The sequence below is a fragment of the Lepidothrix coronata genome, unplaced genomic scaffold, assembly GCF_001604755.1.
Source record: "Lepidothrix coronata isolate B3197 unplaced genomic scaffold, Lepidothrix_coronata-1.0 Scaffold46, whole genome shotgun sequence".
NCBI classification, from domain to species: Eukaryota; Metazoa; Chordata; class Aves; order Passeriformes; family Pipridae; genus Lepidothrix; species Lepidothrix coronata.
In genome coordinates, this window is record NW_016690226.1 from 3,434,217 (window position 1) to 3,457,072 (window position 22,856).

General features: G+C 41.9%; 1 protein-coding gene across 2 annotated transcripts; it reads right to left on the bottom strand.

Annotated features, from left to right (window-relative positions):
- Positions 1-526: 526 nt before the first annotated feature.
- On the bottom strand, positions 527-22,856 carry NAA50 (N(alpha)-acetyltransferase 50, NatE catalytic subunit). 2 transcript variants are annotated; one of them, XM_017814771.1, is made up of 5 exons: positions 22,734-22,856; positions 8,484-8,620; positions 7,895-8,014; positions 6,897-6,963; positions 527-4,465 (listed from the first exon to the last, which is right to left on the bottom strand). In XM_017814771.1, exons 1-5 carry the CDS (start codon positions 22,739-22,741, stop codon positions 4,285-4,287), a joined length of 513 nt encoding a protein of 170 aa, XP_017670260.1. In that variant the 5' UTR covers positions 22,742-22,856; the 3' UTR covers positions 527-4,284. The 2 variants fall into 2 exon arrangements, with proteins under 2 accessions (XP_017670260.1, XP_017670261.1); XM_017814772.1 differs by having other exon boundaries at positions 8,484-8,617; positions 22,734-22,850.

The following is a 22,856-nucleotide window of genomic DNA, read 5'->3' on the forward strand; positions in this document are numbered from 1 at the left end:
TGGAATAGGTAAAAAGAGAGATGAGTTTTACTTAAAGATCTTTCTGAGAAAAGTCACTATGGAAGAGTACATGCTGCATCTTAAGACCAGTTACTTTTACAAGTACAGACCATAGTTTTTCAAAGATTGTTGTCAAGATTTGTAATAACTAGCAGCTAATTTTAACACTTTAAATTATTTAACCTGGAAAGCCCAAAACAGAGTTCTTGACACCTGGTCTGTTTGTTTCAAGACTGCTCACTAATCAATGCAAAAAAATATTCCAGGACAGTTCCTCTTCCTATGCTCCCCTCCACCCCATAGGACAGGATTTCTGAGGAAAGGCTCATAACTTCAGGGAAAACAAACAAACAGACCTCACTCTCCTCAGTTGTCAGACACCCTTGGCATTCATCACAGCAATCCAACACACAGTTTGTGTTAGAAATCTTCTGTGTTACACGGTTTATGAAACATCTGAGGAATATTCTGTATCTGATTTCAGAGGGAAACAGCTGGACTGCAAAAAATTGCACATGACAAGTTGTAAATGACATAACTCAAATAGTGCACGTTTATTCTGAACGGTATTTCTAAAGAGTTTGAGAAAAACAAAAACATGCTCCTGATGTACAACAAGGGCAATGATATAGATTAAAAATGGACCATCTTATTGTAAAGAATTTGCTCCCCCTGCAACTTAACTTGTAACATTAAGAATTCATCTGTAAACTGCATAACAGCATACCTTTGACTAAACCTTAAACTCAAGAGACCAGGGGTGGTCTTAGCCAAATTAATCAGGAAGCAGTTGCAGATTCAAAAGAAACATCCAAGTCAGCAAACACTTTACAAAACACAGACTTTGTGCATAGCAGCTGACCCTGGATTACAACATGGGGGAGAATAAAACAATTTGGGGAATCAAATTTTTACTAGACACAGGGCACCATCAAGATTTAACGAAATATCACATAAGTTTGTTTCAATCGTAACAGTATGTCATATTTAGTTGGCAGGTTTAACCATTAGCTGCATCATGTAAACTCAGCCAGTTTCTGTATACAGAAAATAAATTCTCTCCCTTCCCCCTCCAAAAAACGAGGGATCTCTCTTCTGGATGATTCTTTTTCTCCTGTACCATGGTTTCCTCTAGTAGGAGTCTTTTTGTAGATAATATCTTCATACTTAACCGACATAGGACAAAACCAGTTGCAGAGATTCAGGAATAACTTGTATATACACAATTTACACTCTAAAGCTGTTAGTCACCCACATTTTTCTTGCTAGATCTTCATCCAGAACAGGAAGTGCTGGTGTTTTTTTTCCCACTGAAACTCCTAACTTTTGAAAAATTTACTTGTTCATAAGCTGCTATTTTCAAGCTAAAGGGATGCGCTGCTGCAGCAACAACCAAAGTCACTGAAGTTCTCTGCAGTAAGCCCATACTTCACACAATTTCAGTGTCTCTGGGTAACAACACTAAGATACTGCATTCTCCTCCCTCCCTCACCATGGTTGTTGATATACTAATAAAATACAACTGTTTGTCATCCAGAACTACTGACCTTCACTTGCCCTTATCCATGTACAGGGAACAAAACTTTCTCTGAGATTCAGAATAAACCTTGTATTCAAGATTCAACAACTGTTTTCCAGGATTAATAGCCTGGGAAAAGGAGTCTTAGATTTGTGGTTACTCTCTCTTCCACCTCCTACAAAACATTTTATAAGAAGTTACAATGAGGCAGGTCTGCTGTGGAATAGGAGCTTTAAGAATTGTTTTCATGGATACATTCATAGAATGATGGCAGCCCAAAGCAAAAAGAGACAGAAACAAAGGTTAATCCAAGTAAGTTCAGACATCAGACTCGTGTTTTTAAACCTGAAGGAAAACTGTCTGTGAAACACACTGATTTGTGGAAGCCTACGACAACAGCAAATCCTAAGAGTTCATATCCCCACACCCATCTACCCAACCCAAACACTTACCACTTAGTTCTAGAAGAATGAAGAGCACTTTGCTTGGCACCAGAGGCAGCTATGGTCTGAGTTACAGCTGTGCTGCACAAACATCCTCAAATACAATACTATCTCTCTCTCCCTCCACATACTTCTCTTGGTTTGGTCTACAGATGGCCAGGGAAACTATGTTGGCATATGACAAACTAATTGTGCTTCAATACACCCCCTTCTAGAAAGATGCTGGAACGGCCAATATAACCACTGTGAGCAGGTCCTAGCCCTACTGAAAATAAGCTTCTGTCAAAAACTAGGCTGCCTCTGGCCAAGGGAACCGTTTGCATCTTTCTAGCCAGAGTCTGCCACCGAGTGTTGCAAACACAGGTGCTCAGGCCACGCAGACAGGCTGTTGTTAACAATCTGCCCATCCCCAAGACTCAATTAGTGCAAACCCAGCAAATTAAGTAGCTGTTTTCCAGCATAGGTCAGTCAAGATGCACTCCAACAAACGCTACATACCTCTGGGAAAGAAGGAGTAATTCCGTAGCAGCTCATGTAGTCACCCCCTGCGTATCAAAGACCACATAATGTGCAACGAGGGGTGCCATCCCTTGCCTCACCACAACTCTCATCTTAGAATCCTTGGTTCCCAAGTCACCCTCTAATGACTGGACAGCACCTACTAACCAGATGTGTGCTGCAATGCACACTCTAGGTTGGAGGCTTTTAGAGCGGATGAATTCAAGATGCAGATTTAAATTTTTAAAAGCAAACAGGAAAGGAACGCAGTTCAGCATCTACTTGGGGGATGGGGCAGGTTGGTGTTGTCTCAGCTCAGTGCACTTTCCCAGGTGCTTGGAGAAGAGTCCAAGCTCAAGTTGGTATTTATATTGGCATACATAAAATCGCTGGCAACAGTGCGTAGGAAAGGAGCACGAAAGGATGCAAAGCAGAGCTTAGTACAGTTCACTGTAGCCTCAAGTTTACAGTACTAGGAAGAAGCCAGTCAGCCTATTTTCCAAACCCATAAAATACTCTAATATATGCTGCTTTCTCCGGTGCTCCATGAACACCCTCCCACAACAGGAGAACTGCATTATTACTACTGAACAGGGAAAGAGAAAAATAATCTTCAAAGGAGCAAACTGTGCAGTTCTTCACCACCTCTTCCCGAAGGAGCACATAAACACAGCAAGCCAAGCCAACCCCAAGCAAATCCAGGAGACCCCTGCAAAGCTATGTGACGAGGGTCAGACTTGTGTCTGCCTTCTCTGCCTTGCTGCCTGGTTTCCTCAACCCTTGCCTCATCTCTAGATGTGTCACTACAGGTTTAGTAGCTGTAACAAACTGGAGACAGATGCTTGGTTATGTGATCAAAGCTGGTAAGGTGGTCACAGTCACTTTTACCATCCCAACACCACAGGTAAAACTAACTCTCAATGAGCCCTACAGCATTTCACCCATTTTTAAAGCAAGGGTCTTGCCTCAGGATTCATATTTTTACAAGGTTACTCTTGCCAGCACCAGATCTAGCTTTTACTCTGGCAGAAGTCTGCTGGGAGTTGGGTAAACGAAAATAAGAAAAAACAAAGACCACTCTAAACTCTCCTCTCAGTCAGTTAAGAAGTGTAGCACCAGCTTGGGTGAGGAGTATTTAAAAAAGCATTCAAAAGGATCAGCCCAGGCAGAGTGAAAAGGTATGGTAAAGTAGCCCACCCTTCTCAGCAAAAGATGGAGGAAAAAGCTATACTCAAAAATATTGGGAAGAACTAAATATACTTTCTTGAGGCGGGGGGATTACGAGGAAGAGTGGGAAGTACTGAAGTAACATTCAAAGGTTGGGGGAGAGTAAAGTACCCTGTAGGTTATAAAAAACACGATCATGTAGGAGTCAAAGGACAAGATATTGCTTTGCCTTTTTTCCCCCCATTGGATTTACATTCTGCTTACTGAAAGAGTAATTCTGAAGGAAACTTGTCATCAGGATAACCTGCTCAAGCCCTCCACACCTCAAACTTAAAAGAGATCTGCACACCTTTTCCCACCCCAACAGAAAACAAAAAACAAGCCCCCTCAGAAAGAACCCCACCAGAAAGGAGAGCTCAAAAAAAAAAAAAAAACCAAACCCAAAACCAACCAAAACCCAACCCCAAACATGATTGGACAATCCTTGGAAGAAGCATTACATTTTGTTGGAGAGAGGTCAAGAAAAAAAAATTAAGATGAAGCGGTGGAGTAAGAAACAAACAAACAAAAAAAAAACCCTAAAAAAAAAAATCAAGAGGCCTCTCTTTCCTTATTTGGCGACAAGCAAGTGCAAGAAAGTGTCCGCTGGGGTTTTGTTCAGTTGTCGGTCTTTTGCACATCTGCATTCTGGCCAAGACAAGGGGCTTTGAGGTTTTTCTGCAGCACATGGGCATCTGCGGGCTCTATCCTCTTGTAGTAGTTTTTCTTCGTCTCAATGATCTCAAAGCCAAACTTTCTGTAGAAGTCAATTGCGGACTCATTGCTGATCTGGACATGCCTGGGACAGAAGGGAGGAGAGAGCGACAGGTATCAGTATTCTGCCTCCACACCCAGAACGGTCAAAGACAAGGTAAGAAAAGGAGCTACCTAGCTCCTTCTAGCTGTTCTAGCTGTCTAAAGACAGGAAAAATGGTGTAAATTGAGGATTGGAAATTCTGCTCTTCCCAAATCAGTTCTGAGCTAACACTCGGCTCCTGGATGGCCCATGGCAACCAACAGCAGTAAATGTTTACCCTCAGTAAAGCTCTTTTAAGGAACACAAAATAGCAGAGAGATTCTAAAGCACTACTACCTCAGTAATTACAATTTTTCTTAATCTGGAAAAGGCAGATATTTTGTGGAAATACATAACAGAGTTTCATCGTAGGGCCAACTTTAACACCCTGTAGTAAATACTTCTCAGATGACCAAAGGAGTTGACTAAGTGGTGATCCCAACACACTGCAACATAAAACTGGCAACTGTGTATGCCTTGCTCACTTCTAACTACCCCTCTCTCCTCACAAAAAAGCTATGGCAGCACAAAGAAGCCTTACTGGATTTACAAAGTCCTTTCCCCTTTCTTGCCCCTTTCACCTACTTCCCTTGAGTTTTACAGACTTTGCTAGCAAATTTCAAGAGTTCAAGGCCTCCAACACAAACAGGCATCAGTTCTTCATCCTAAGTGACTAGAACATCTATTTGCACAAGTTTCATTAAAAAAGAAAAAAAAAAAGAAAAGAAAGAAAGGAAAAAAAAAATGTTTGGCTCAAAAGGCATTCATTAAACACTCCCAAAATTCAGTGGACACCACACAAACTCATGAATCACTTTGTCATGACAACACGCTGAATAACCATAGAACCAAAGCAACTCTGGAAGCAACAGCAAAACAAAACAAAAGATCTCAGTGTTAAGCCCAATAAGCATCAAATAGCTAAAAGGAAACTTCATAACAATGACAAATTTAGTCACTGATGTTAAGATGTATAAATAATATATTCACATGGAATATGCACAAACACCAGACACAGTAATAAAATCAACGGGCCACTAAAAGAACTTTGTTATGCCCAGTTTTCAGGGTTATTGTTATCCCAGAATCCTTATTCTGGGAAATGTAATGAAGGATTATGAAGGATTTGGCTTTTTGCATTAAACCCAGCAAACAGCCCCTTCACTGTGCACACAGTAATGTGCAAAAAGGAAAGCCCCTGTCCCATTAGCAGGCATCTGAGAGAGAGTTCATTACCACTTCTGAGGCAGGAGAGCAGGAATACAAGCCAAAAGCAGCCTTACTCAGACTCCTCTTTAAACACACGTTCCTCTTACAGAGATGGCACAAATAAACAACAGTAGAGGATGTGAAAGACTTTGCACCTCCATGGTAGAGGTGGACTAAGCTTGAGGAGAAAGTCACTCCATTTAAAGTGGTATCAGTGTATGAAACACTCCTCACTCAGCATCTTCAACAGAAGATGGCTAGAATTCAGGGTGCAGTTCTGTGGCAGCACAAGTCCATCCATACCTGCTGTGGGATTATCCCTAGCAGTGCATCGTGCTTGTAGTGGTGTAAGCAGGCAGTGATGGACAAGGAAAAAGCTGGCTCAGAGAAGTGATCAGGCCAAAAACTGCATCAGCTCACTTGGTAATTACACAGACACCATTGCACAGGAAGAAGTGTGAAGCCAGCAGCAGAGGAGAAGCATGGCTTTGGCATCTATAGATTTCAGGTTCTATTTCCAGGGGGACCTACTAAGATGGCTGTCCTCTACCCCAGTGCTTGTTCTCTTGTCTGCATCATGCCAGGTGCTTGTGCAGTTGATTAAAAAAAAAAGAAAAATAAAACCCACAGAAAACCTTCCCCAAAACCACATTAAAAAAAAAAACAACACCCAGAAACAAAACTGAAAACAGCTTCCCCAGCTGGGTGAGGGCACTGATCTAGTTTATTGTGTTGCTGCACAAATAGCTGACCTGTCAGTGTGCAGGAATGGGAATAGCAGTTTGGCCTTACTACTGAATGTAAACTCTGAGTGCTTGCAAGCATCTCAGATCTGATGTTCTAACTCACAGAGTGCTGTCACAACAGACAGACGGCAAATGCATCAAAACTGCATGCAAGACTGAAGGTGACATTGTAGGATAAAAATAAAATCCTTTCTAAAAAGATTTTTTGGTCATACAGTGTAATTTTGCTCTAGAACATCATTTTGTAACTAAACTACTTTCAAATTCAGCAAACTTGCAAAAACCCTTGTAAAGCAAGCAAGCTTTTGGTTTTTTCAGCATCACACAACAAGCCCAGAATATGACTCCTAGCTTTCTTGCTAGAACTTAAAAGATTTTGCATGACCCCACTGAAATACATACTAAAAATGCTCTTGGATCTCCCTCCCTTTGCTCCTGTATCTACTCAGAAAATGCATGGGTGTACCTTCTTTACTTACAGATAGATGTTGTCAAAAGTGCCGTCTTTTTCACAGATGTTTAAGACATGATTCAACATTTTAGTTCCTGCCGAAAGGTAAACAGATACTTCAGAAAACCAGAAGGGTACAATTAAGTACTTAGCTAGGTGCTTTCTTGAGGAGAGGCAGGTTAACTGTAGGTAGACCAAAATGATAGAGCTTGTGAGAAGTAGAAAAGGGAAATAAAACATGATGTGCAGGCATTTCACTGTCTCTCTGACTGCTCACAAACTTTAATTCATTGTTGCTTTGAAGAAAATAAAAAACCCCACAACAGCCCAGAAGCATATTTTAATACCAGCTTCAAGGTCTCAAACTCACCTCAAAAAACGGTCAAAACAATGTATAAAGCAGTGAGAGCACTGGTAAGTTTTTCTACCAAAGACCTAGTAAAATAATTTAAAATAAAGTTATCTTTTCATTCCATGTTTATCAAAGCAAATGGGTTACTGTAAGGTCTTGATTAATCTGGCCTATGTATTTGCAAGGTAGAGCAAAGAATAAAATGCAGTATAGACAGAAACCAGGTACTACCCCTGAGCAGCACTGATCAGTAGTGATAAAGACAAAATAAACAGAAAAATCGTACATTTAGAAGAGTGAAGGGAGAAGCCAATGAAGGAATGTTGTACTCCATTATGTATGACTTGCCTACTGGCTACATACTGTTAACAAATTACTTCATCTCTCTGCATCAATTTTCACATCTATAGAAGCAGAGTATTTACATGATAATATGATAATATGGTTAAAATTAAAATAATCTGAAATCCTGAATTAAAAATTCTACAAAAAGTCCATTTCTGAAAGGCAGGGAAAAAAGAGCACATCATAAATCATACTCTTTCTCCCAAGTCCCTTTCAAAGAAACCAGTGGTCTAAAAGTGCACTAACTTTTAAAAACCTGAAAGCACATCTAGAATGCTGCACAGCAACCTGGTTTCTCTGGTGACTCAGATACAAAAGATCCTCCTTACCTATTCCTAGCCTTCGGTAGGGTGCCAGGCATCCAAGTGTCATGATGTAGAGTCTCTTCTGGTTCTGGGAGTGATCCACCCTACAGCACACTGCTCCCACTGCAATATCATTGAAATAGGCTGCCAGGGAGAGAAACAAAGGGTTATCAGTCACAAATCTCAAACTATACATACAGGTCCTTCATTTACACCCTTAATCTTCCTTCCTCCCTCCCATCCTGCTAATTCTCCCATCCAGATAAAATATCATATATTGTGGATTCACACTTGAAGTTACCAGTGGAGCTTTAACACAGTGGATGCTTACTACCATTCAAACCCACTAGTAATGACATCAGGAGGCAAGCTGGCAGCACACAATTGTTTTCTGCTGAAACAGAAACCGTGCCTATTCCCAGTGGGATGTAATCTATTTAGAAAACAAACCCTCTGAGGTTGGGACTGCTGCTTTTTTTGAAGTTCCCAAACAGTTATTTTTCATGATGTAAACCAACAAAATAGAAGGAGCTGCTGTTCAAAATCATTATGGACAGCAACGATGAGCACTTCTGCCACCATAGCCCACAATTACTGGCAAGAACACTTGTACCTAATTTGGCTAGTTCTCCAACCTCCAGTACATCCTTGTAGAACTTGTCATTGTAGCTGACAGGAAAAATGACCTGGTTTAGCCTCTTCAGCTGCTTAATGTTGTGTGGCGTCACATCTCCCAGCTCGATCCGGCTACTGGAACAAATCAAAACACGCTTAACATCTGACACACTGCAAAATTTTTAAGGACACAAAAAATGAATTATTTTATCTATGCTTAGAGAACTGTCCCACCTAATTATCAGTTCAATACACATTTGAACTGCCATGTCCAACCCATACAATTAAGTCTTACGTTGGTGGCTGATGTAACTCGCAAACCTAACTTCAGTCAGTACTATACAGTCAGAGATTTCTCAGGCCACACTTAACACTAATGTACCGTAGTGCGTGTGTGGTTTCATTGGGTGGGAGACAGGAGAACACAAATCTCTGCAGAAGTATTAGCTTTAACTTTATACTGCTAATTTTCACACTGATCATCAAGATCACAAGGGGAAAGAAAAGAAAACCCCGAAGAAAATACCAGAGGAACAGAAAGGTAGAATAGAGACCAAGGAAATGAAGTCCTTATCCATGCTTCATAGACAGCCTTAATTTTACCACCTATCAATATAAAGCTTATGCTTAGACAAAGTCACTACTAGACATATTTCTCTAAAAAGCAACAATACCATGTGCAGCAAACATATTAAGCCTGTTAATATGCAAGTGTGCCCCTCTCAAGGTGGTATCTGCATCTACTATGATCATCTCTGATGTAATCCTTCCTGCTGACTGAGAGCAGAATCACAACTTTAAAATACCAGTACTGAATTATACTGAGAACAAACAGACCAAGCTTCTCTCTTTTCTAATACTGACTTCCTGACAGAAACACTATATACACAGAAGCAAACCTAAACAAACCAAAGAAAAATAAACAAAGAGATCAGCTGCCCCTAGGTGAATGTTAAAGTTTTAACAAGGACTACAAGAATGAAAAACAAAAAACCCAAGATAATCAAAATCATTTCCCAAATGATCACCAGAATAAGAGGGCAGGTACAAAGCCAATACACATGGATTTAGAAATGCAAAGAATTCTCAGTTCACTTCGGCCCTGGTTTTATTGAGTACATATGGGCAACTAGATTGTTTTCTGCCCAAACAGCAGGAGAGACAGTGCTCGCCTTTTAGAATAAAAATCAAATTCCATTTTCAAAGAAGCGGCTTTGTACATCAGGCTTGAAGTTCATTCTAGTAATGTGCTGCTTTCCATCTCCAATGTCTCTTGTGCCTAGGCAGGTTGACTTTCACATAGGTTAATCCCTAGGACACAACAGCACAAGTTAATTTAAATAACACAGTGATGCTAAGATATAATAACCAACAACTTATTTTTCTTTAAGAACTGCAACAAGCGATGCAGAGTATAATCTGTCTCTGTTTTATTAACTGACCTTGGTTATACGTAAAAACCCCCTTAAATGATTAATACTCCAGATACCAGTTTTAGTTGCCACTACCAATGATGGGTGATAAATGCACAATGCTCTCTGGGCATTGTAGTGCAGCCTGAAAAACTATCAGAAAAAGCTACAGGAACGGAGCCTTTAACGTTTACTTCAAGAATCATAACTTACCTTCACACCTACTTTCTCTTTTTACAGCAAAGAATACAGTTTTCAGTTCTGCAGAGATATCAAGGCTCACCATTGCCCGCTCTCTGGCATGACACAATCGCCCTAGTGTTCCCTACAGAAGCTAAACAACTTGTAAGTAGGGCCTACCTTTTAGAGGACCACCAAGCATAAATGGACAATTGACAATTTTGGAATTCTCCATGACATTGATATGTTCGAGTTACTACTTTGAATTAACGGATGGCATTTACACATCAACTTTGCTCACTCCAAAGTTTAACCTTTTTGTCACGCATTTGCCAAAGAGATTAAAAAGCCCCCTGATTTCAAGCATCTCATGTCAGTATGGGTTCTTGCAAACTCTTCCAGGCAGCTCCTCATCTATCTTCCCCCCACCACACTGCACATGTCAACCTTTTTCCTCCAATTGCAAAGGCAATTGCTAAGCAATGAATCCTTGCAGTTTGCCCTCGAGCTCTGCTCAATTGTACAGCCATCTCCTGAGAGACATCTCACTACGTGGACAGTATGTTCTCCGACAGTGATTTCAATAATGACAGAAGAAGCAAGAGACTCCATATTCTTGCATTTCATCCATGTTAAGATACCCAGGCATACTATAGGCAAAAACAAGACGTTATATGTCTAAAGTTTCTTGCTATAAGCCACTACATTGTGCTGAAATAGTCTGCAGTATCTCTTTTCTGTGAGTCCTACCACAACCAGCCCTTTGTTTCACAGCCTTTTCCATCTTCTAGATTATTCTTGCTCTCAAGATGCTTTCTTCATGTTTGCCATTTGTGTGAGTCCCTTTGATAATGCTATTCCAACACACAATAACTTCTGAGCTTGTAAGGATGATCTCCTCACACCACAGAAGTTATCAGATGATGGAGAAACTGTAATGCTTGCTTTATGCCCAGCTGTTCAGCCTAGCATGGCAGGGCTTCTTCAGGCACACAGAAGGCAAGTTGTGCCCTTTTCTAATCCCAGCCAGCAATGCTGCTACTTCTTCCTCACAAAAGGCAGGAACAAAACTGTGGCATGTCTGTTCCTGGGTATATTTCTGTCTCCAGTTTTGCTGGAGCAGAGCACCTCAGTAATCTTGCACTAGAAGGGAAGAGAAGATTGAACAGCCTCTTTTGTTGTCATTTGCATCAGAGTGGAAACCAAAGGGAGCAGGTCTCACGTCCCAGGTAGGCCAGATTAGCTGCAGTGTAGGAGGTCAGTGAGAGAGGAGACAAATCTCACACTCACATTTAGTCATTGAAAGTCTAGATCTCTTCTCCAAATAATATATTAACCTTGGCGATACTTTTTTTTATATCAATAGTTCCAAGCTTCCATAGATCAGCAATGCTAGCATGATGAACTCACAGCAAAGTGGTGAACTCACAGCAAAGTTATGAACTCACAGCAAAGTTGTTATACAGGAAGTCCCTTTTGATACTTGAGCAAAAATCTCTGACATAGACCATCATCAGGTAGTGCATTTTCTAATATTATTTTAAAATTAATTAGTTACTAATGAAACAAATGAGGCATTAGAAGGCAGTCACTGTGAAATATTTATGATGACAGTGCAACAGGACACAGATATATTATCACAGGCAGCCAGGGCAGGATGTCTAAGAAAAGGACCATGGCCAGAAGACAAACCTTCACCAATAAGGTTTCAGACAGACAATAAATAAATAAATAAATAAATGCAGAAGCAGAGTCCAAGGCTGCTGGTAGCTGCTGAGCCGAGACATCGCCTCTGAGGCTGGCATCAGGCCAGAGAAATGAGCACCAGAAGTAGGTGTCTAAAAGGCACTTGTCGATAGATTTCCTAGAGCCCTTAGACTTCCCCCCTCTATCTCTCACCACTTGCCACATTCACTGCTGCCTCCTGCCATCTCCTGCTGCCTGCCTCCTGTGCTCTGTCACTAGCTGGTTCCTCGCTGCTTGAGAGTTGCACCAGGGCCAATATTTTATCCTGGAGGAAAATATGAAAAGGGTTTAAGAAACACTGCAGGAAGCATAAATCAATATGCTAAATACATCTGCTTAAATAGTATGCACTAAAACCATAAATTACTTTAATGTATAGTACTAGCTGATTAAATCAGCACCACATCTATTACGCACAAAAACATTTAATAAGCAAACTAAATGAGGATGTGGAAAGGAAGACCCACATCATGAGAGTTTATCATTTTGCCTGAGGACAATGTGGCAAAAGTGCCACTGTGGCCTTGAGTAAAATCATGGGAAAGCTGGCACTGCTGCCAAAAGCAGCAGTCTTGCTGTCCCCAAGCCACACATTCCTGTCTTCTTTTTGGCACAAACATTTGTGCAACAATGTGGTGAACCAACACCAATTAAAACTAACCTAGCCAAAAAAAGAAAAGTTTAGTTTTAACCCACATCAGTCCCCTGACTGGGTTCACCACACAAGTCTTCTGCCAGCATAAAGAGAAAACAAGTTGCCGGAGGCAGAACTTGTTGGTTCTTGAACAGAAGTGCCAGCCTACCCCAGTTTAACCTGGAAGCACTGTGCAAGAGCAGCACAGGGATGTAGATCTGTCAGTACACCTGTGAACACAGTACAATGTCTAGCCAATACAGTGCTACACTTTATCATTTACAGAACAACATACCTTTAAGGATTTTAAAAAAACTATTCCAAATATCCAAGTCAAAGCACCTGTAACAAAGGACACAAAATGATCACTCCCTTCCTTTCGCTGGAGTAAAGCAAATACCTTCGTGGGGCTTTTTACTTTTTTTTCCTTTACTTTTTTTTTTGTTAGTTTTTTTGATTTTAACAGCTAGTTACAACTAGACCTGCTTCTTCAAGCTACTTCTCAGCCAAATCGGTAACATAAGTTTACCTTGTCAGCTAAGGTCTGATTAGGCCAGTCCTATGCATTCCCACTCAGTAGAGGTATCAGAAATACCTATCCTCTGCTGTTGCAAAGAAAAAAAATAAATTATGAGCCCAAATTAGCAGAACATAAAGATGTGTACAGAGCCTGAAGCATCCAGAAGGGACATGCCCTTCCCTAACAGATTATTTGACTCTAGATGCCAATAATATTACTAAGAAGATACACACTACTGACACCCTACATCTCAAATGGCACTCCATGGAGCATGCAATAGTCAACTGTACTCCATCTTAACTTCTGGAACAAGTCAACCACCCACCCCGAGCAACTATTTTTAACATGGCAGAATGAGGGACTCCTGGGTCATCATGTCAGGCCTCTTACTACTACAGCGTTCTACAAATCCATACCCTTTCTTTGATGGAATAACAGCCCTCTGAAGCCACTTAAACGTCTTCCACTGTAAGGCTGTTCCCAAGATACCATTGCTCTCATAGTTAGGCTTTCTTCTGATTTCCATCCTAAATGCACTCAAGCCTACCTATATGCTGTCTGTAGATGATGGGTACCAATAATGCCCATCACACGTGCCTTTTCAGAGAGTTATGATCTCTTTATGCTTTCCTTCTTCTAACCAAAGCCAAGCTCCTGGTCTCCTCTAGGACTGGCTCTCAAATCCCACTATTCTCATACTAGCTCTTCTTTACATTCCTTCAAATTAAAAGTTAATTTTCCTTAAACACAGCTAATCAAAACTGCTGATAGCACGCCCAAACACTTCCTATTGTCTTGTATAATGGCAATAAGTTTTTCTTGTCTCTACCAGAAGCCTTTTCCTGACATACCACAGAATCAGAGTATTCTGAGTTGGAAGGGACCCACAAGGATCTTTAAGTTCAACTCTTAAGTGAATGGCCCATACAGGGATTGAACCCACAACTTTGGCATTGTTAGCACCAGGCTCTAACCAATATCCTAGGATCCTTGCATTTCTCACAACTGCAACATTCTGTGACTTGGTTACTGTGGAAAAAACACTGAAACTTCACTAGTAAAGGGAACTGGTTCCTGCTGCATAAGGCTGCTGTCCGTTAAAAGCTCACGGCAACACTGCCTAGCGATGTTAGAGCAGAAGTGAGGAGTGATCCACAAAATCCAAATGGAAGTGTGACTTTAGTGAGGTGACATGCACCAGTTACTGAAACTGGATGCATGCCCAGAACATTGGCATTAACACTTCTGCTCTTGCATGCCAGTGCCCTCGTATCCTTCAGGCACTGGCTAGAAAAAAACCTCCCACTTTTTGTAGAAACAAATGCAATTCCAACTAGTCCCAATGCAGTTGCATTCCTCTACCTGCAGCTTACTACAGGGCTGTTATTTAAACACAGTCTATTTTTCCTACAGTGTCTTGAATTTATAATGGTGGAAGTAACACAGGCTAAACGAGACACTAGTGTTACTTACACTGACTGCCTTTTGCTGCTCAACATATCCCAAAGGAGAACTGCTACACAGAATGACAGCTCAAGAAACAGCCAATTTCCAGAATTACAGTTCAAGAGGAAACACAAATACAGTTCCAGGAAATATCGAGCACTGAATACTAGTTTAGAATGAACATCAGGGAGAAAAAAGGGGAATCTTGAGTTTCTTAATGCTGTAAGAATCTCAGTCTCATTCAACTTTAAATAGTGCAAGTCTCTCCCCAGAGGGATGTGCCTGACTGAAACAGATCTCCACGCAACTGATAGCTGGGCTCGGCTTATTGAAGGCATCTGGTGTGCTAAATTTAGCAGAGCTGTATCTGAAACTTGCAAAACTTACTGAGGTACCGTCAGTCAGGAGAGGGAGCGTGGAGAAATGAGCTCTAACAAATTAAGAGGACTTCAGAGGAGGTTTGTCACCTGCCAAGCAGCCAGCTAAGCTTTACTGCTTCTATTCCGGCTTCCAAGTCAAAGCAGGAGTCTAGACAGGATAATCCACTCATAAAATAAAACCAAACCAGAATGATGAAAGCTATAGACCTGAAGGGTGTGGTTTTGCTTAGAGTTAACTCCAAGGCCAAATGAGCCTCTCCAGTGTTTTGGGTTTTGGGATCATTGTTTTTTTTTTTGTTTGCTTTGTTTTTGGTTTTTTTTTGTTTTTTTTGTTTTTTTTTTAATAGATGAGCTGTCTTGCTAGGCACACAAGTTAGTCTAGTTCTTGTGGGCAGACCAGTATGTTTTAAATTATCTCCAAGATCTGTGGGCTGTATATCTACTCTGCTTCACTTGTCAGGAAACCAGAAGGATATGTACAAACCTAGCATGGAAAAATCTTACCAATTTGCCTCTGAGTCCCCCCGATCTTCTTTAGCCCCACTTACTACTGAAAACATGTATTTGCACGACACCTGATACTCTGCTGGAAGTTACTCCTGGCTGTATGCTGGCCTGCAGAAGGGCACAGTGATGTACAGAATAAAGCTAAGCAATTTTAGAATCAGAATTATCAGACAACTTCATTCAAGACTTGTAATTCTAATGGATCTCACTGTCATGCATCATTATTCCCCAAGACACACTTCAGATCCTCCTTGCCTCCCTCATTTATAACAAAAAAAAAAAAAAAAAAAACAAAAAAAACCCAACAACAAACCCACAGCATATTACATTCAAGTTTCTTCATTTTATTTGGATATTTCATTCTGCTTCAACCTAGAAAACCTGGCCACTTACAAAATACTGGCCAGTCTCCACATGCAAGAAGAAAAGTTATGCAATAATAGCCTCACAGTTTTTCCAGCTCAAAAAAGTTCTTTAAGAGTTGTACTAGACCTCAAATCTACGCTCAACCATGATCTCAAAAAAACAAAACCAAACCCTCCCCCTCCAAAAAAAGACAACCCTAAAGCTAAAGTAGCAGCACAATCATGAAGCACCTCAGCTACCTAGATTATGCAAGTGCAAGGGGAGGTAGTGAGGTCACTTCAACAAGTGTCAAATAAAAATAAACTTTCCTAAGAAAATTAGAAGTTATCTCATTCTGCATCTGGATACAAAAAACAGGAATCACCATGTCCAGCTGACTGACTTTTCAAACTCCAAAATATCAGAAATAAATACAGCTGGTCTACAACAAAAAAGCAGCCATACACATATCATTTTGTTGCCTATAGCACTCTGATGCTTCAGAGCACCTCACAAGGTCAAGGCCTAGATTTTAACTCTGCTTATCCCAGGTACATCAAAGTCAGGTGAAAGAGGAAACAACTTGCCTATGATCATACAGCAGATAAAGAGCTGCCAGAAATCCCAGCTCTCCATTGCTCATCTAACCACGTTTCCTTATTAGTCAAGTAAGCTCACAGGAACATTCAGATTTTGATCCATGATTGCAAAGCAGTACTCACTAGTTTGAAAAAAGCCTTGCTCAAAAATAACTTTGTGTCTCCGTTACTTATATCCCGAGATATCTTATAGATTACTGCCCTTTTCCATACCCTTGGTGTCCCCAGATACAAAAATTATAACCTCCACTTGCCTCCCAGGAGATCATGATCCTTCACTAATTAGTGTTCATGAAGTACCTAATGATCATCAGGAAAGAACACAGGCTTACATTCAAATTCAAAATAGAAGTGATGCTGGGTTTACAAAGTACCTTTATTTACATAAATATAGCTCGAGGGCACTTCTAGTATGTACATTAGACAACAAACTATAGAATTGACATATCAGGAGAAAATTATTTTTCTGCTTCACAAACTATTTCTGTAGGTCACTGAAACACCTTTTCTCACAAATGCCTGTGTCCATTAGAACAGTTAAAAATAAAGTCAGGTCATTATGAGTTTCCTGCCTTTGGATGTCAGTCCCAGAGCTGGTGGGTTTTTTAAGGTGTTCAAATCACACATTATATTAATAACATACTGTGAAAAATTAACAGAATGTGCTATCAGTTTTATGTGCCTACCTTAAAACACTTCTAAAACAACAATCATTGTAAGCAGCTAACTTACAAGCAAAAACAGCTATTTCCCCCCCTTCCCAATTTTCAGTAAGAAAGAATTGCTCTCAAATGAAAATTTGTGCTAAAGAGCTAAAACCAAACAAGCCTCCTTTAACTGCAATTTTCAACCTAATTTGTGATCTTTACTGACAAGCAATTTCAAGTACCATGTAGAGAAAACTTTCATAAGCCTTCAATTACTGCCCTGGGTCTCACCCCTCACTCCATACTCTCAGGAGAACATAAATACAATGCTCAGATGGTGGAAATCAGAAATTTTTCAGGGTTAGAGATTCTAGTCTGCTAAGGACCAAAAATCACATGGAGCCTGGAAAAGAACAGGGAGAGGGAGAAGGAAGGCCAAGTGAGCTCAGAAGTACTTCATGCATGAAGATCTTACTATGCAGTACAGTACTTTATTTTCAATTAACTAAAGAAAAAAAAACCTCTGCCCCTAGGAAAATTCAAATATCCTAGTCACCTAGTGTGGGCACTGTTGTGGAAATGGTTTTAGCTTAGTTTTCTATAAAGCCTTGTTTAATGTCCTTTCCATAATGAATTAATTCAATATGCTTTGACACAAATACACAGTTATCCCATTTCAGTGCTGTGCTTCTCCACTCTCAGGTCCTCAAGTTCAAGAGTCTCTAGCTAGTTAGTCCAAGAGTCTAACTAGTTTCACTGGGTATTCTTCTGTGCATAGACTGCTTCCCTCTTCCCCTTTGCTTCCAATCTCAAATCTCCCTCCTGACAAATTTCTGCTGCTTTAGAACTCCACATACACCACTTTTTTCCTTCCCCTCTTTCAGCAGGGAGCAGAAAGTAATCCTGACATTCCCTGCCTCACTTAGAGAAGTAGGGATGTAAGGAAATACTGCACTTCTCTTACTGATTCCCAAACAAAGATCCAACTTCTGTTCTCTCCTTCACCTCCGCTAGGTAAAAATATCTAGCGCCTTCTCAGATTATTGGGCTGAACACTTCTGATGGTTGCCAAATGGGCAGGCTCTTCAAGTTCTGAATAATTTCCACTTGGATAAAAGTATTTTTCTGGCTCAGCCATCACCCATTATTCCCCATTTTAGAAGAGATTTAATGTGGCAAAGGAGGATGCATCATTTCTTGTCCTCAGGAGATGGCAGCAGAGTCTGTGGTATTTGGTGATTAACTAAAGATACTATATTTTTCATAGAAGTGTCCAAAACTAGCAACCAATCTATATATTAACAAGCCACATATACATGCAAAAAAACCTGAATGGTCAAACAGCACTCAAAAGCCAAGGCTGGGTTCTGAAGTGCTTCAATAAAATGGCCACAACCCCTACGTTACCTTCCTACCCTCCCAATCCTTCCTACTTCGTGGAATGTCTTAATCTGGTTATGGAATTAAACTCAAAAAGGGTAAGAGTTATAAATCAGGTTAAAGTATCTATAATAAACTGTGCTGAGTTTTTTATAAACTCATTTAGAAGCTATTAAGCCATTTGTAAGCATCCATATAGGCAAGGTATAAATTTACCATCTATGAAATTAAATGCAGAGAGTATGGCTCACACTTGGACATTTCTAGGTTCAGAAAAAGACTAAAAATAAACAATTAATTTCAAGCTCAATTACCTTTTTTTGTCTCCAGTGCATATGACAATTCAGCAGTTTTCTCATAAACTTGAAACTTCCTCCCATATACATTAAGCTCAGCACTGTGCCTAACGAATGGAAGCAAATCTACAGCTCTGCACAAATTCCATCATACTAACTCAGGAGAGAAAAAACTCTCCCTGTTCTCGTGAGAAACACGCACAGCTTCAGGACCTTGAAAGGTTTACTTTGTGAATCCTGGCCAAACAAGCAGAGATACCAGAGTTTACCATACTGATTCCCTGTACTTCAAAAACACTAGCTATGTTTCTGTTATGTTCACTACTCCTCAGCTGTGATGTCTCTCCTACAAAGGCAGCCAGAACAGCACTAGCCTGGAAAGCCTCTGGGTTAGGAAGGTCTCTGTGGCAGCAGATACCTGCTATGAAACATGCAGCCTTAAGGACTCTTCTGCACCAAGTGAGGACCCTTAGAAACTACAAAACCTGAGACATAACTGTAAACACATAAAAGTGAGAGGCACTCTTCCAGGAATTTCTTACTCAAAAGTAGTGGACCTTACTTTCTGAGGCAGTGCCTTAACACACAGCACTTTGCTCTCTTTTCAATCAGTTTTTCATCACGTGGCTCAGCATGTGCTGCCACATGACAATCCCACAGGTGTTTCCCATCAAAACTGGAGTTTGGTCAATGTGACAGTGCATACGCACAGGATCACAGGCACTGGGCCCTGCTCAGAACATGCACTACGTGCTCAATGCATCTGACAGTCCCATCACGCAGCGGGTACATGCACACAATGGAGCATGCAGGTCCTGCAGTACCCTCGTGTAACGTGGTCTTTAGGGAAGGCTGGATGCCTTAGTCTCCCAGGTTTCATCTGAACTGAAACAGCTCAGAAATGTACCCTTACTTTAAGATATCAACAGGTCACAGACAGCAACAAGCAAATGCTCGAGAATCAATGCAAGATTTTGTCTTCTCCTTAAAACCAGTAGCTTAAGGACTGTAACGAAAATACAAAAACACTGAGTAACAAGTGAATCAACATCCTGAAAGTAGCAAAGTGCAGGGAGCATTATTTACATCTGCTCTACAAAAACAGCCAAATTACTACACACAGTAGAACCCGAGTCCCTCCCACTGGTATTTTTCCTCATGCAAACCCAGTTCTAAAATAGAGTTTCAAATTCCAGAACTAACAATAACAACATTTAGGAATACAATAAATGAAAAAAGAAATGAATCTCTAGAGAATCATGAGGCTCACCAACAGAACAGTGAATTACCTCAGTTTCTCAAGCCACGTTTCAGAAAAAGAGGGAAACATATGAGCCTCTACACTATTGAAATCATTCAGAAGGTGAAGATAGAGCAAACATAAAGCCAAGTATCACCAGTAAAACCAGGTGGGAGCTAATAGCAGTTACCAGTTCAGAAGCTGTTTAACTCACCAAATAAGAGAAAACTCACAAAATTTTAAGCAGCTGAGAAAGCAAAAAACTATCTCTGAAACCAGAGGTCCTTAGGAGAGGAGGTCACAGACATTACAACCTGCTATCCATTATTAACACATATCTATGTGCTATTTTGAATTCAGAGAGCTAAGAAAGAGGGCTGCAAGTAACACGTTTAGATCTGAATCCTATAGATCTGAAATTTCAAAACATCAGGGAACTTGACAGTTTCTTCTTTAATTCTTTCTCTGCCCAAGCAGACTCTTCGTAATTACAGCTGACACTATGTGTCTTAGCGCTCCCCAAAATCATCTCTGTCCTTTGCGGTGTGGGTTACAATGCAACACATACACTCCCAGAAAAAGTACTCAGACGGAGTCAGTTTGTTCAAAAGGACTTATCCACAATTTTGGATTCAATACTAAAGACAGACCAGACCCCTTCAAGCACATCAGTTTCTGTATGTGGGGAGTTGAAGCTTTAGATCTATTTTTAGAGCCATCTTCTGACAGTACTTTAGGGATCTTCACCGATCTTTGTAACTTGACAGACAATTTGGACTTGTTTCAAAGTACCCCTCTAAAATTTATATATTCCTTTTGAAATATTCTCTAGTCCTTTGGGTCTCTCATTGTATTTAAATGGGGTTATTTTTCAATTTGAGTTCTGTTGGCGTATTTGCCTCTATTTGAAATTTCAGAGAACACCTGGATTCAATATGAGAATCTGCACAAGAATATGAATTTATTCTGCACAAGAACTTGCTGCGTGGTGCTAACAGTGTTTTGGCAAGACAGGAATATCTCTTCAAAGAGATGAAGGAGTACCAGAAAAGCACAGAGTTCAGAGCCCAAAGAATAAGTCTTGAAGTTGAACCAGTGATAAAACTGCCTCTAAGTGAAAGTAAAGTAACAGAAATAAAGTTTGGTGCTCTGAAAGCAGAAGAGGGGTATGTAGGTTTTTACTCCATAGCTTTTTATTAAAAAAGTTACAAAAGGTAAAAATCTCCACAAAATGAGAACTCCTGAGCAGTGCAAGCACAGCCAGGCTCAGCCCCCTGAGGAGCACCACAGCACAGTGCACAGCTCTGGCTGTGACCTGCCAGGAGACCCCCATGGTTCCAGCCGGACATGCCCGGACAACCCTCACACATCCAGGTCCCAGTAATCCTGTCCCACAACTGACACACGGCCAAGGCAAAGCTAAGCTGTAGCAAACAGCAGGACGGTCAACAAAGGATAAAAGGAAACCCAGTTCTGTCGGGAGCGCTGCAGAACAACAACCACATCAATTGCCACCTCTCCTGGGCTGATCCTGCTGCTGCTCTCCTCGCAAACTCCACCGTCCTCATTACAAGGTGACTAAGAGTGGGGGTGCCCCGTTCCATGCAGGTGGATAAAGAGTTGTCCAATCCCCCAAACCCATCTATTTAGTGTCAACTGAGAGTCAATTTATTTGCAGTCATCGCTGAGCCTCTTTCTACAGACACCTGCCAGCCCTCCACGATGTCTGAAGCTGCTTACATGCTGTAAGAAACAGCTAAGAGTCTGTTATCAAGCAGTCTTGTGTGACCTCACCCCAATTACTAATAAGCTAAACCCCTTACTATTTCTTAGTAAAAGCTTAAGTGCTTCAGCTTCCATTCACTCTGCCTTAAGCTGCCAAACTGGAATAATAATACCCATCATTGCATAACACCAGTTTCAAGGGGACTGGTTTAATGCTCTTTTGAGAAGCAGCTGTGGAAAGCTTCCTTTGTGAGAATGAAGAAAGTGAGGTACAGGAGTGGAACGATCACATTTCATGGAGCTGAAAGTGATGCTGAAATTAATAAACATTCGGAGATTTAACCAACATTGAAAAACCTGTCCCAAAGTGACCTGCACAAGGTCAGACAGGTCATCTGACACCAAAGCAGAACGGAGAGTCTAAAGGCCTCCGGTCTCCTGCTCAAACACGGCACCTCGTTGCCCCCACTGAGCAGGAAATCAGTGTTTCAGCCAACCACGCCTGAAATCTCCGGTTTTCAAGAGCCACACAGAAGTGATGGCAGGCCGAAAGCAGCGTGCTACAGAAACGTGACACAGAACACAGCTCGTTTGTCATCCATCCACGCCGCACAGCCTCCACGTAGCAATTAAAGACTTAAAACCCGACAAAAAGTGCTAAGGGGACATTACACACGACAGCGCTGCAAAATCACACACACCCGAGGCTGGCAGCCTTTACGCACCGACCGAGCGGCGCTTCTTCGCTACTGCCACACAACGACGGCAGCCCAGCCAGGCAGGGGCGACAGCTGGGCCCGCATCCCCGTCCGCTGTGCGGGTTCCCGGACACCGCAGGGCGGGATCCCCCCGAGCACGCGGAGCCGCCCCGTCCCGCGTCCCCGGCGCGGCGCGCCCGGAGCCCCCGCTCCGGCGGCGGCACAGCCGGGAGGGTACGGGGGCTCCCGCGGGGCGCTCCTGCACCGCCGGCTCTTCTCCCTCGAGAGGGGCTCCCCCTGCACTCGCCCCCGCAAGCCCCGTCCCCGAGGGCGGGAGGGACGCGGCGACACCCCTCAAGTCCCGAGGCGGCGGCACCGCTCGGTACCTCGCGCCTCCCGTCCGCCGCGCCTGCCGGGCCCGCCCCGCTCCCGCTCCCCGCTCTGCTGCCGGGCGGCCCGGGCGGGCCCGGCCCGGGCCGAGCCCCGCACTCACCCCTTCATGGTGCGTCCGCGGCCTGCCTGGCCTCCGCGCTGGCTGCGTGCAGGGCCCGGCGATGCGGGTGCGGCTCCGGCCTCACCGTGCTCAGCGCGGGCGCCTCAGTCTCCTCTCGATCCC

Coding starts and splice junctions, on each gene's coding strand:
- NAA50 (XM_017814771.1), bottom strand. Junction 8,015..8,483: donor TGGAGAACTAGCCAAATTAG/GTACAAGTGTTC, acceptor TCTCCCTGGCAG/CCTATTTCAATGATATTGCA. Junction 6,964..7,894: donor CTACCGAAGGCTAGGAATAG/GTAAGGAGGATC, acceptor ACCTTTCGGCAG/GAACTAAAATGTTGAATCAT.